Source organism: Bos mutus, chromosome 26, assembly GCF_027580195.1.
Source record: "Bos mutus isolate GX-2022 chromosome 26, NWIPB_WYAK_1.1, whole genome shotgun sequence".
In the NCBI taxonomy this organism is placed as follows: Eukaryota; Metazoa; Chordata; class Mammalia; order Artiodactyla; family Bovidae; genus Bos; species Bos mutus.
The window spans coordinates 2650299-2664168 of NC_091642.1; the positions used below are offsets into that span (position 1 = coordinate 2650299).

General features: G+C 41.9%; 1 protein-coding gene across 1 annotated transcript in view; it reads right to left on the bottom strand.

Annotated features, from left to right (window-relative positions):
- GLRX3 (glutaredoxin 3) overlaps positions 1–13870 on the bottom strand; it is a 31239-nt gene that overhangs the window by 11957 nt on the left and 5412 nt on the right. The window contains exons 2-4 of the mRNA XM_070364006.1: positions 13418–13526; positions 5158–5232; positions 4278–4479 (exon numbers count right to left, since the gene is read on the bottom strand). Coding sequence (XP_070220107.1) covers positions 4278–4479; positions 5158–5232; positions 13418–13526 — 386 coding nt within the window. The remainder of the gene's footprint in view (positions 1–4277; positions 4480–5157; positions 5233–13417; positions 13527–13870) is intronic.

The following is a 13870-nucleotide window of genomic DNA, read 5'->3' on the forward strand; positions in this document are numbered from 1 at the left end:
GGAAACCCAACTCTGTCTGGTCTCTGTTGTCCTTTTACGACTTCCTGTGCATCCATTTCAATAGTTCTCAATTTTCATCATCCCTAAATAGAATACATCAAAAATCAAGAAAGCAATATGTTCTCTTTTAGTCTAAAATGACATAGCACATTGAATTTCAAAGGCATCTCCTCTATGTTGTGTATGAACTGTCAGTAGACTGGCAGTATCCTTTCTCGTCCCGTGTCATTACTTGACAGTTTCTTTTCTAAAACTATTTCTATTCCCCAAAGCACGTAATGTGATTTCTTTTTAACCACACTGTAGTGACGATCTCATGTTCCCTGATTTTATTACACTTTTGTGACACATTTTTGTTCTGTGCTTTTTTGACACCATTTTCTTACTATGACCTTAGTACTGAAGAATAAGAGTGTGCATATCAGTCTTTTATAAACCTATTTAGTCTTGTCTGAAAAGAGGGTATTTTTCTTCCTATAAGCTAATTCTTCCTGATTGTTTTTCAACACTCTGTACTCCACTCATTCACATTCCATCATTCTTCTTCCCAAATACAGTCGTAATCCACTGGAAAATAAACTACTCTTCAGATTCAAAATTCCTAGAAGGTAATAGCATCTGCAATTATTTTTAAATAAAATCAAATCATGAATAGGCTTTACCTGATGTCATGCAAAAGCACTTTTACTATTAGAATGTGGATCTATAACTGAGCTCCAGACATCTGAGATCTGCCATTCACTGGGATGAAGCACCAGTGTTTATTTGTATAGCATGTAAGTTGCTTTTCCCACAACTGAAGTGTTAAGTTCATGTACAGCCTGAAGTAAAACACTGATTCTGAAATTTTTTCATTCATCTGGGAGTTCATTAGTAAACAGCTAACGGCTGATTGCTGATGGTTATTCTGTTGCCAATATATTAACTCATTTCTACTGTAACTGACTGAGAAAAAGCTTTATTTTTGCTTTAGGCAATTACATGCAGACTAGAGAGATTGACTGGTAGTGTTTCATTTTTAAGGGTTAAAGTGACAGACTGGAAATGTTATGCTTAAGGATAAAATAGAAGGCTTTAATAACAAAATATTTACACACATTTTTTTAAGAAAAATGCATGAATGCAGTAAAACTATTTAGAAATAGAAAAACCATGTTTAACTGTTATAGAACCACCATTTTTCTCCACAATCATTTCCACTCATGACAGATGACATGAATAAGGAGCCTAACTGCCACATTTCATCACTATCTACCAACAATAAAACCCTAAAGAATGCTTTGGAATCTGTAATGTTTCCATGTCTGATTTAAAAAGTAAAACCCAATTAGATGACTCACTGCAGGAAAATATCTGCACTGTGGTTCAAATACCTTTTGCTTCACTAAAAGCGCTGTCAGAGCAAACAAACCTGAGAGCTCCCAGATAACTTAATTAACCTGCAAGATCAAGGATGTATCATTCTGTTTTAAAAGATGTGCATCTCAGTGCTCCTCAAAAATCATCCTACAGCACGACAGCCTTCTTTCCTGTCCTCCTGGGCAGCACAGAAAAAGGACAGTCTAATCCTCTGACGACTGAGACCCTATCAGCATGCCAGGCTCCTGAGACACTAAGCATACTACAGGTAGAGCCCAAAAGTTAGGGTTGAGAAGACAGATGTGCAGTGTGCAGGGGCTGGGCTGAGTCCAAGGAGAATCCAGGGCAGACGCTCAAACGGCTTTCAAGGTTTCCTTGATAGGAAGTTTAAGTGTTATTCATTCACGGTTTTCTGTTTTACTGAATGCAAGGTGTGGACCCGCTAATCAAAAATCAAGTGTAGCTCTACTCCCAAAGGGAGTCCAAAGGGAGTAATGCGTGTTAATGACAGTAGTGCTTTCAAAGTGAATTCTGTGCGAAGTATGGAAATACCAGCCACCTGAGTTCATGGGAGCTGATGGCCATTCTTTGATAAAGAAGAGTTTTCCTAGGCCTCATCTCTAATGTACCATCAGAAAAGCAAAAGCAATTTTCCACTAAACAAGCTCAGAAAGGAAGAGGGTAAAAGTTGTGTATGTTCCTGTAAGAGAACAGTTTCAAGATAAAGACAGTGTATGGAGCCATGCACACAGACAAGGGCAAACAGTTAGAGAGCAGCCCCAGTGAAGGAAGCAGCAGGGCACAGTCACAGCAGAAGACTCCCGACTAAGCCTTAACTAGATGCTTTTGTAAAGAATACCAATACTCCAAAATAATCTATTTACTATATGTGATAGAAAGACATGCTGTCACAGAAACCAAAATACTGGGAAACAGAAAAGCCTACTAAAATGTAGTTATAAACATTCTATATAACATATATATAAAAATAATGAAGAATGAAACTGTGTTTATCATATGTATCTAAAAATCTTTTTATATCTTCCAAATATTATCTAAATGCATATAATATAGTGTATATTATAGTGTATAATATAAAGCAATAATATATTGCTCTGAAATGTTTCCAAGCTTCTTTTTCATTCTAACTCATTATTTGTACAGCCTTCTAAATGCCACTCAGGCGGTTAATATAAAGACGGCTAGAAATACCTCATAAATTCAGCCTAATAAAGTAAATGGTAAGCAGAAAAATGATTACTTCTAAGTGTAATTCTATTTTATTTGAATACTCATTCCGCATCTGGATGGCTCTCCGAGGCTGACTCCAACCTCTGACACTATGAAGAAAGAACTGCAGGCACGAGGAGGGTGGCCGACGTGAAGCTGGAGGTGTCAGGGCAGCACAGTCACAGGCGGCCTGCCCCCGGCATCCGGTCTGCGAGGCATCCCAGGACACCCCTCCCCGCTGCCGCTTCAGACCACCTTCCCCGACTGCAGTTTCACCACTGCCAGTTTTACCTGCCGGGGAAGCTCTTCATTCAGAAGATTAATTAAGAGAGTATCAGTGTTCTGCTCCCAAAGAAGATACCATGCTACTGGTTTTACTGTGGGCCTACTGTGCATAACCTGTCATGCAGGCTGCTCCGCGCCGTACAGCCTGATAACGGTCCTGACTGGGACCCACGGGACTGCTGTCATGAGGTCAGCACAGAGAGTGCCAGAAACAGCGCCCCTGCCTGACGGGGAGAGGCGAACCAGCATCCATCAAGAACAAACCACCAACACCCAGAGCCTCTCTGCGGCTCCCTCTGGTTAACTCTCACACGGACTAAGTTAGCTCTTCCGTATATACACAGCAGGCATCTGACACGTAACTGCTGGCAAGGAAAATTTTCAAGCAGAACTGAGAAAGAAAGGAACCATTTCTTTCTCTAAGACAGAATTCACCGTGAAACTTTACATTTAAAACTAGACTTTTTCATAATTTAATAGGTAATTTGCTAACTATACAGGGAAGAATTTGTAACTAACTTTATAGTGGAAGTTTGGCTGTATTTATAAAGTCACACTGGACATGCAGTAATGACATCAATAACACATTTAATTTCCCTGCCACCTATCTTTAACAAATCCCTCCTGCGCAGTTAAAGCAACATTCTTAGATTCTCAACAGCATCATCGAAAGGCATTAAATGCTCGATTATGCAGCATAATAATGTTACACGAGGCACAGTAAAAAGAACACAATATGAATCCAACACCTGAGGGGCCAAATGACTCTGAAAGTTACTTAAGGACAACACTCCATGCACATCTGAGGCAAGACGGGAAGAGTGACTGTCAGCCACAGAATTAGCAATCTTTAAATCCCGAGAAGCAATGAACTGGAAATGACAGCAATGGGTGAACAGTGTCATCAGACACTGAGAGACAACAGGAGGCAAAAGCATACAGGGTGGACACTGGAACACTACCGTAATTCTGTGCATTTCTGAACTGCTGAATCTGAACCATACGAATAAAAGGAGGCTGCCAAGAAAGAGAAGGTAAGTGTTAAGAGCAAGATTAACTGAACAGACCAAAAGCCTATTAATGGAGACAGCAATACAGTGGCCAGGACTCAATCCCAACTCTGCTACTCAGTGACGGCAAATCGCCTTCACTGGGAATTAGGCAGACAACAAAGGTTTTGAATTAGATGATTTCCAAGATGTCTTTTGATTTCAACATTCCCCAAGTCTACACTGCAAACAAGTTCTCGTCACCTAACTTGAGTCCACTGGAAATTACAACCTTTCTGCTCTTCTAAGGGTGTCTGATCGCAAGCATCGGTAGAAGGTGTCCAGCGCAGTCTGCACAGAGCACGTGGTCTCGAGCCCAAGCCACATGTGGCGCAGCTTGGAGCAGGCCCTTACCACAGCGCGGCTCCTGAGGCGTCCCCTTCATGAACAGCATGCAGGGGGCGGCGTGGGTTAACTTCTTCAGGCGCAGGCTGAGGTCCTCCTTCGGGTGCTCACTACCACTGGGCGAGAAGGAGCCGCTAGACGCATGTCGCTGAACTTTTTTGGTCAACTCTGGGGCATGGGCACCATCTAATCGGTCGATTTTCTGAGAATTCTAAAGTTAAAGAAGTCATTCAGAGTATGTGTACATTTCTTCATCATCTATTTTAGGCTCCAAAATTATAACAAGCACAAGTCCATAGCTCTAGCCAGTATTTAAAGAGGTCAACACTATCACTGGAGAAATTTTTTGAAATTTGGATTACAAACTGCCTGCCACGCATGTCAATTTTAGAAATGAATAGTTGGTTTCTTTTTTCCTTTTTGGAAACACTGGGAAGGCAGCACCACTCCTGAAACCAGATCAGACAGGCTCTCCCCACCCCCGCTGCGGTCAAGCTGTTATGAAGTACAGATGAGGTACCTGGGGAACTCTGGTGACACCCAGGGGTGCCCAGAAACACAGATTTGCACCCACTTCCTAAGAGAGTCACTAATCAAACCAGAAGCAGCAAGATGTTTCATCATACCCAAGCACATGCCCCAACCAACCAACCTCTGACCCAACTCAGGGAACAGTTTGGGTTTACAGCCATGCCTTCTGGTGGGTGGACCTCCACAGTCCGTGTCACCTTCCCAGGACCCCAAGGGCAAGCAAGCAGTGAGACTACAAGACAGGTCAGGGCGAGGAGCAGGCAAACACCTGGTGCTCAGCATCAGGGGAAAGGGGAAAGGAACCGGCGAAGGCAGCCCCGCGGTACTCCGCAATCTCTTCCACCATCTTTAGCCTTACCTTGAAAAACAGAAAGGTGGGAACAGAACTAATTTCATATTTTTCAGATACTTCAGGAACAGCTTCCGCTTCCAACTTTAAAATAAAAGAATTTAAGCATGATTATAAAAAGGTCTTCTCTTTTTAACTACTTCACATGTAAATCAGTTTCACATGCATTATCCCTTCAGGTAGTTGACGTTTTTAAAAGAGCACAGTACAAAAGTTTATGACACATTTACATTTAAATGAGACTCACTGGGCTGGCATGTCATCCACTGAGTCTGCGGTGTCAAAACAGGTTCAGAGGTTTTTATTTTGTTGCACATTTCAAAAGATGCCTGGAGGCTGTGAATAAAATTTTTGGTGCACTAGTGACCTAGTAAATTTTCAATCATATGCAGCTACTACTATATTGAAATCCATAAATCACTGACCCCAGTTATGTCATGATTACAGTGCTTATTTTCTGCCCACAGCAATTCTTGCTGTTTGCTCTATTGACTAATTTCAAGAGGCAGTACATCATGACTGACAGTTGCAGCCTTCTGCAAATTATGAAGCAAAAAGGAGTATTTCTTCAATAAACTATTGATGTCTGATAAATTTTACTTTTAACTCCTGCAAGGCTGCTGAACCCTAAGCAGATAGATATCTTGCTAGGTTACTTGCTTCTGGGTCTGTTCATACATTTAAATGCATTTTAAATAAGATGACCACATTCTATTTGAAAATTTCCTTGAAGCCCTTCAACAAGATCTGATGTGATATCTGACACATAAACATATTTATTAGTAACACGTTCTCTAAATGAGAATAAAATTACTATAAGCTTTTTATGTGGACTTTAGATACTTTGAGAAAAATCAAGATATATTGTGTTTTTCCCTCACAGGACTGTCAATGCTAATACAAACTTTTAAAACCAATAAAAATCTGTATCCACATTATACCTATAGGAAATAAAGTTTATTGATAAATTATGTTATTAAAGAATTTTTAAAATATATACACTGTGTTTTTCCAAGAGTAAAAGATTTCCACTGGGCTTAAAATACTATCTTTATCCAGAGCTTTAACCAATCCACTGTTTCTATCCATAAAAATGACCATGACACAGGGGGAGGCTATCCCATGTCTGTGGCTTGTATCGTCCATCTCGTATATTCTTGGGTGCTCTTTTACCGCCTTAATTCTATTTTCTTTAGAACACCCTTTTGAAACAATACTTTAAATTATTTTCATTTTTAATGTAAGAAACCACATATATTTTAAAATCAATGTCAACTGTCCAATAAAACTGAAAAAAAGAACAAAGAGAAGGTTAAGCATTTGGAGACAGCTATTCAGAAGATACTCTTTCTAAAGTCTAAGGAACTTCTGTACCATATTCTTTCAGACAACTCCACACTAGACCAAAGAAGAGCAGAAAGGTGGTGACCGAGGCAGCACTAACGTCTGGTAAGTGCCCCCCACACTCTGGGCACTGGGCCAGGCTCAGTGAAGATCCCCATCACTCGCACTCCGGGATTCTAACAGAAAAGTAATACGAATCAAAAAACAGGTGCTACTAAGTAGAAGCAAGATAACAGAGTCTTAAACAGAACAAAACAAGTCACATCCTGACTCATAAAATCAAATTCCTATATGCTTTTAAAAGCTGATCTCTTCTCATATGTCTGCTGGTTTCCAGTAGGGCCCCTTACTGACAACTCTTCTGGGAAGCAAATGATGCTCTCAAAATTCCTGCTGAAGCCAGGAGGATCACTACACGTGCCTCCCCTCAAATGAGCTCCCAGAAGACGGAGCTTAATAAGACAAAGGCAACAGTGACAGGCAAATCCTCCTGAGTCCAGACCAGGAGGGCCATTAAAGGCAAAGCCGCTCCCCAGAATAGCAAGGGCAGCTGAAGTCCGAAAACCTTCACAGCACTAAAACTCCTTGGAAATATTTCTGATGGATGTAAAGCAACATAACAGTTATAACAATGGAAGTAGAAGATAAATGCATACATATTCAAAACTTTTAATTTCAATTTTCTTCTACATTCTGAAGAGACCAAAGATGGCCAATAAGAGCTACCTTCCTTGGAGGCCTGCTCTGTGCTGTACACCAGACTTGTCACAACTGGAAAGCAGGGCCCGCGTTATCATCTCAGCTCCACAGGGGCCAGGAGAGAGGTCACTCCAGACACAGTTAATTAGCAGGAGAGCTGAGAAACCAACCCATGTCTGTTTGACGACAAACCCTGTGCTTTTCTCATTATGCTACGGTTACCTTTTCTACCACAACAAGTAAGAAACAGCAAATTTAAAAGACAGGATTATATATGACTTCAGGACCAGACAGACATGGACACTTCCAGAATGGATTCCCAGCCAGAATGCCTTGGGGGAACCACGTGCTTCCTACACCGTCAATCTCAAACTTGGACCCTTCCCACCCAGGGTGCTGTGTGTCTGTGGAGAGGGGAGGAGGGCAGGGGAGCTCTACTACAGCAGGATGAATCCAGACGGAAGGAATCTCCATCATCTCCTTTGATATATCAGGGGTCCCCAAAGACCACCGTGATGGTAATGGCTAAGAGCTATGGTGTACTCTAAGCCAGACAACATTCTGAGTGCATTCACATACTGAGTTCATTTAATCCTCACGGTGAGTGAGCGAGTGAGCGTTAGTCGTTCAGTCATGTCTGACTCTTTGCAACCCCATGGAGTGTAGCCTGCCAGGCTCCTCTGTCCATGGAATTCTCCAAGCAAGAATACTAGAGTGGGTAGCCAATCTCTTCTCTGGGGAAAGCTTCCCAACCCAAGGACCAAACCCAGGTCTCCTGCACCGCGGGCAGGATCTTCACCGTCTGAGCCCCCGCAGGGGCCCTCACGGCGGGTGCTGTCATCGCAGCCCGTTTCTAGGTCCCTCACTGCCGAGCGGGGGGTGAGGCAGTCTGGCTCTAGGCACAGTCCACTCTACACAGCCCTGTTACCAGCTCACCACACCCAATGGTTCCTCCTCGTCTCTCATTTTACTGACCTTGCAGTCTCACTCGGTAAGCGTGACCACAGCTGCCTTCTCGGATTCCCTTCCCTTGGCTTTCCGTGTCTTCTCTTCCTCTAACTCCTGGCCTGAGTGTCTGGCTTCCTCCTTCACCTTTGCCAACCACGATGTTGCTGCACATCCCAGGACTTGGTTCTGCACCTGCTTCTCTTACCTATACTCACTTTCCTAGCAGAGTGGTCTCAGGCAACACCCTGGCTCTAAGGAACTCCAGTATGGCACCGCCACCCAACCTCTACCCAGGACAAACCTCTCCTCTCACCTCCAAGCCACACACTCGACATCTGCCCGCAGATCCCCACTAGACATTTCCCACTGCACCTGTTCCTCCCCAGGGCAGACCCGATCTCATTTAATCCACCAAGCTGCTCAGATCAAAAAGGAGACAATCTTAACTGATCTATTTCCTCCACCCTGACATCCAATCCATCAAGAGGTCTCCTGGGTGCCCCCTCTAAAATATAAGCCGACGCAGACAACAACAGCATTTCAACAATCTCCCCACTAATGTCCAAGAAATCTCTTACCTGGCCTAGTGAAACAGCCTCCTAACTGGTAGACCTGCTTCTAGTCTGTACTCTTACCCACTTCAAACCATTCTCCATGTGGCAGCCACAGTAATCGACTTAGGAATCAGACTGCATCAGACTGCACTTGCAATAAAACCAAAACTCGACCATGGCTCACAAGGCCACGTGGCCCTCCCTGCCTCTGCAGCTTCCGGTCAGGGCTTCGACCCCTTCCCTCTTCTCCAGCCCCGCTGGCCGCCCACTGCTCTTCTGAGGTCTGCACCTGCTAAGCCTCTACCTAAAGGCTCTCTGCCAGCACTTCCAGTGACTGTCATCTTTGCGTTTTTTAACTCTCACTTGTTAGATACACGCTTTCAGCACAACCTACATAAAAGCACCCCGCCTACCCAAGACCCCTCTTCACAGCCTGCCTATTTATTTCTTCTGTTGAACTTCCCACCACCTGAGATTACCCTGGCACTGTGTTACCCATTTACTGTCTACACCCTTACTGTCCTGCATTCCCAGTAACTAGCATCCGGTGTGGCATACAATTGAGTGTCCAAGAAACAGAATGCTGAACAGTAGTCACTATTCCTAAGCCAAAAACACAAGTGACTACTCGCCAGTGGCGGCAGAGGCTCCAAGGTAAAGGCAAGGATGAGAAAACTCAACCTTTCAATATAAATCAACTAGACTTCAAGGAAACAAGCAAGCAAACAAAAGCGCCTGACACTCTGGGACTCTCTGTCACGCCTCACACAGGACTTCTTTTCACTCTGTGACGTGCTACGAAAGGCGAGTTTTTCAAAGTCAAATTCTTTGTTTGCCAGAAAGTCAAACATAAATTTCAAAATAGTATTTAAATGAACATTTCTAATAACTTTTTATAATACTTTGCCAAACTTTACCCAGTAACAGCTAATAAACTATGTTAATTATGTTTTGTTTTGTTTTTTTTACCAAGACAGCACAGATTAAAACTAGGTTATTTTTAAGATTTAACCATCCTACTAGAATTATCTGAGAGACATTTCTATAGTTCCTAAAAAATGGAATCCTACATATGCTCTGTAAGACACTAAATAAACTGATCAATATTCTGACACACAAAAAAAACAAGTTCAGATACTCAGCTGATACCTAGTTATACAACCAGTTAGCCGATGCCGATACCTAATTATACAGCCAGTTAGCCAATACCTAGTTTTACAGCTAGTTGGCACCCTTCTGGAGACTGCCCTACATTTTCTGCTTAAACACATTGTTCACAAAGATTATTTCGAATTTAAACAGTGTAAGCTACAGAAATTATCTATACTAACTGTACAGACCTTTAGAAATTACAGTGTAAGCTGTTCTTTAAGATGGTGGCACATTTAAGAATATATCAAACTATAAAGATTCCTTTTTAAGGAATCAAAAAAAAAAATGTAAGTATATAATTCCTTCTGTACTCTTGATTTCATATCTGAAGATACCATGCACATAAAATGCAAGAACAGCTACCATACAAACAAGATTAATAGTAAATGAAATACAATAATACTAAATCTCACCAACCAGGTCGTTGCTAAGTCTGACTTCAAGAATAAATTTCTGTACCAAAGTGCAATATATGGTACATTCAGTATCAGAGCCTAGTAGGCCTCAGCTAGAATTAGGGGGAGGGAATAAAGAGGAGAAAGGGCTGGCACGTGAGGTGGGAGCCACCTGCACAAAGAAAAGCAACTTAAACACAGCAAACCAGGTAAAGGCCCCGCCCTCAAGCGTCTCACCACCTAGTCAAGAAGGGGACAAAACAGGGACAAAACGCAAGGACAGAGCCGATGAAAACACAAGAGACTCCCTGACAGTCCAGCCAATGGAACAGACTGAGCTCAGAGAAGAAAGGGAAAAAAAAGTCACGGGGGTACACAGAAAAGACATCACACAAAATGGGTTTGATTTAAATCATCACGTTGTACACTTTAAATACACACAATCTTTACTTTAAAAGCAAAAGTAATAATAATACCAAATATAAGAATTTAACTTTTTTTTAAATGGCTTTGATTTGGACCATGAATTTGACCAGTGGCCCCAATTTCACCACCCAAAACTATTCTTCCTCTTTCCCACACCACCACCAGACACTGTATCCTGAAATAGTCTACTGACCAAACAATTTTGATTTAATGATAAATGTGTATCCCGTTGTTGTTAAAGTGCTAACAAACTGACTTTACATAATTTGAAATGCAAAGACACTTGACATTTTAATTAGCTATTTAATCTTATTCTGAATAAATTTAAGGTTTCTGTGAGACTTCAAGCAACAGACATAACTAACCTATGTCCTCCAAGCCCTTGGAGGTGTGAAGTCAGGGAAGAACCCAGCCCCAGGACCCGACCGACGGGGCAGCCAATGCAGGCGAACACAACGGCAGGCAGCCTAAACGTGGCAACAGTAAGGAGCACACATTCTTTATCGCCGTATCATCAGTCCAGGAAGTGAGGGGATTCAAACACAGTAAGTGAAAACCTTGCCTTTCAGCAACCTATTCCAATGGGCACAAACTACTAGGATTAAAAAACAAAAAAAACGTATGCTAGGTTTTCTCAGATGGTATTTTACCATGTTCTACAAAATAAGGAATTGATGATCACAAAACTTTAGAATTAAAGTATTAAAAACACAGTGCTTAAGATCGTTCTATGCAATGGTTCTGTAAATCTAAGTCACAGAATGAACTAATCTCTATACTTCAAGTCAAAAATGCCAAACAACTGCAGTCATTAAAAAAATAAAAAGACCAAGAAATCAAATTGTGAGAAACAGAGAGTACCAGGATGTCGCTTCTATAGACTGGAAGAGTCACAGAGCTCTCACCGAGTAAGCTGTGTGTAGTTGAACCACATGCCCCTCCTCTGGAAAATGCCACCGCCGCTCTCAAGCACTTCACCTCTCCCAGGCTGGCTACTGCTCAGCACTGTGCCCTTTAAATCACCTACCTTCCGAACTCCATGCAAATGATCTTTGCCTCTGAAGGTGTCTAAGAAAAGAAACACTATGCCACAGAGTGACCTCCCAGAAAGTAACACCTGCGCAAACTACCCATGGAAACCTGCCACCCTCTCTGAACGGCAGGTACAGTCGGGGTCAGGTATCCCCAGCAGATAAGGGCTCCCAACCCTTGGCTTGCCGAGACATTTAAGCACTTGAACAACTTAAAATCTCACTGCCGAGTCCGGTACTGATGTGAGAAGTAATCCTATAGTCACTTTAAATAAATCATTCAAATGGCAGCTAAGAACAATGCGTTACCTAAACCAGTAACGTGATACACATAAAAGCAGACTTACAACAATTACCATTGTCTTGATTAATCTTACGATTGAAATGTTTAATCATTTATTTCACTTGTAATCGTTATCTTTTATCACTGACCAAACATGCAGTTTTAATGTCCACTTCTATTATTTATATTGGACATTTTAAGGTTGTATTCTAAGGTTACATTACACATTTCATTGGAATTTTAAATAAGTCCTTAAACTTTAAAAAGCTAACTATTCATACATGCTCTATCTGCTTAAGGAAACACTGCAAGAATTCATACAAGATTAATAGAAGAGCTACTTATGGGATGGGACGGCAAGGCTGGCGAGAGGGAGTGGGCTGGGCCTTCTCAATGGACTTCTTCCTGCAGTGTTTTGATTTTGAACCATCTAAACACAATCAATACCTGTTCAAAGGACACATATTTAAACAGAAACTGTCTGAAAAGTATATCAGCTGCTATACAAATAAATTAATGTGTCAGAATTCTGGGTCTTCAGTCTACATAAAAAGAGGCACACATACAAATACAGTTGACATCACCTTTAACTCCATATACTTGCCAACATATCCTCTAGCTATTTTTTAAAATAGGGTTTTTGTCTGCTTTTTTAAAACCTAAAGATTCAGCTTCTGAATATAGGGTATGCCTCCCTTCCCAAAAGTTCATTTCTAAAACACTCAACTCACATGTTGGCCATGTTGCCTCAATTAAGTCCTGACTGATACATTAAATGTGCTAAAACCAAGTGAGCTCGTCCTTTGTAACTCTCATTATCCTAGCCCTGCCCACCCAAGAAAGACACCAGGAATGAGGAGGCTGGAGCACCAGAGCAAGGACAAAGAAGGCTACACGCAAAGTGAATGAAAACAAAGGCAGCCAGGCTGCTTCCTTCTCCCTCTGCTTCCCCAGCGCGACAGAGAGACTCTGGTTTCCCTGCAAGCCTGCATTTACCGGACCCCTGGCAGCGAGCTCCCCCTACCCCCCTGTTCCCTGCAGCCCTCACACACCTTTCTTGAATCACTTTCCACGTCCCACTTAGCTTTTCAATGAAGCAAGTCTTGTTAACATCTCTACTGTACAAAACCACAATTACCCACAATGAATGATCTCACCTGCGAGTGCCCACATAAACCCTCTCCTGACTGCCCATCCTGTCCTCCCACCCAAGCCTGTATTCAGGAAAGGGTAGTGAGTTTTACACCACTCCCTGCTTGAAAAATATAAAACCATTTTAAGGTTTTTAAGAATAATCTACTGTGAAAATAACAGATTCCAACACTACCTATGAATATGAGGAATCCCACACCACCGCTCCTTTCTATGTCAATAAAATGTAGTCTAACCCATAAATCAGAATTAAATCCCTAAGACATGACACTGAAAACACAGTACCTTCACAAATGAAACTTGTTGGTGCTCTTTGGCGAGCTCTGCCATCACGTCGTTCATCTGAGCGCACTGAGGAGCCCATGGTGCCCAGAAATGGACCACAAGAAGGGACCTGTAAATCCGTAAAACACAGATTTTGAAAACACAGTAGCTTTAGAAATAAGCAAATGAGGATAAATTCTATTACCAAAGAAACCTTTCAAGGACCGCCTGAATTGTTTTTGTACTGCTAGAATCTTGTATTAAACACAGGCTGAAATATGATTTCAAGGACTTCTTTTGGATGAATTTTCCAGTTAATGACATTTTTTGAATTAATACTTAGCTCACATGAAGTGGTTCTGAATATTCATCCACCTCAACTACCAGCCATGTAAATTAACTCTATTTTGAGACCCTGTGGAAACTAGATTTCTGCAGTCAGGGCACAATGTTTGTGAAAAATGACGATATATG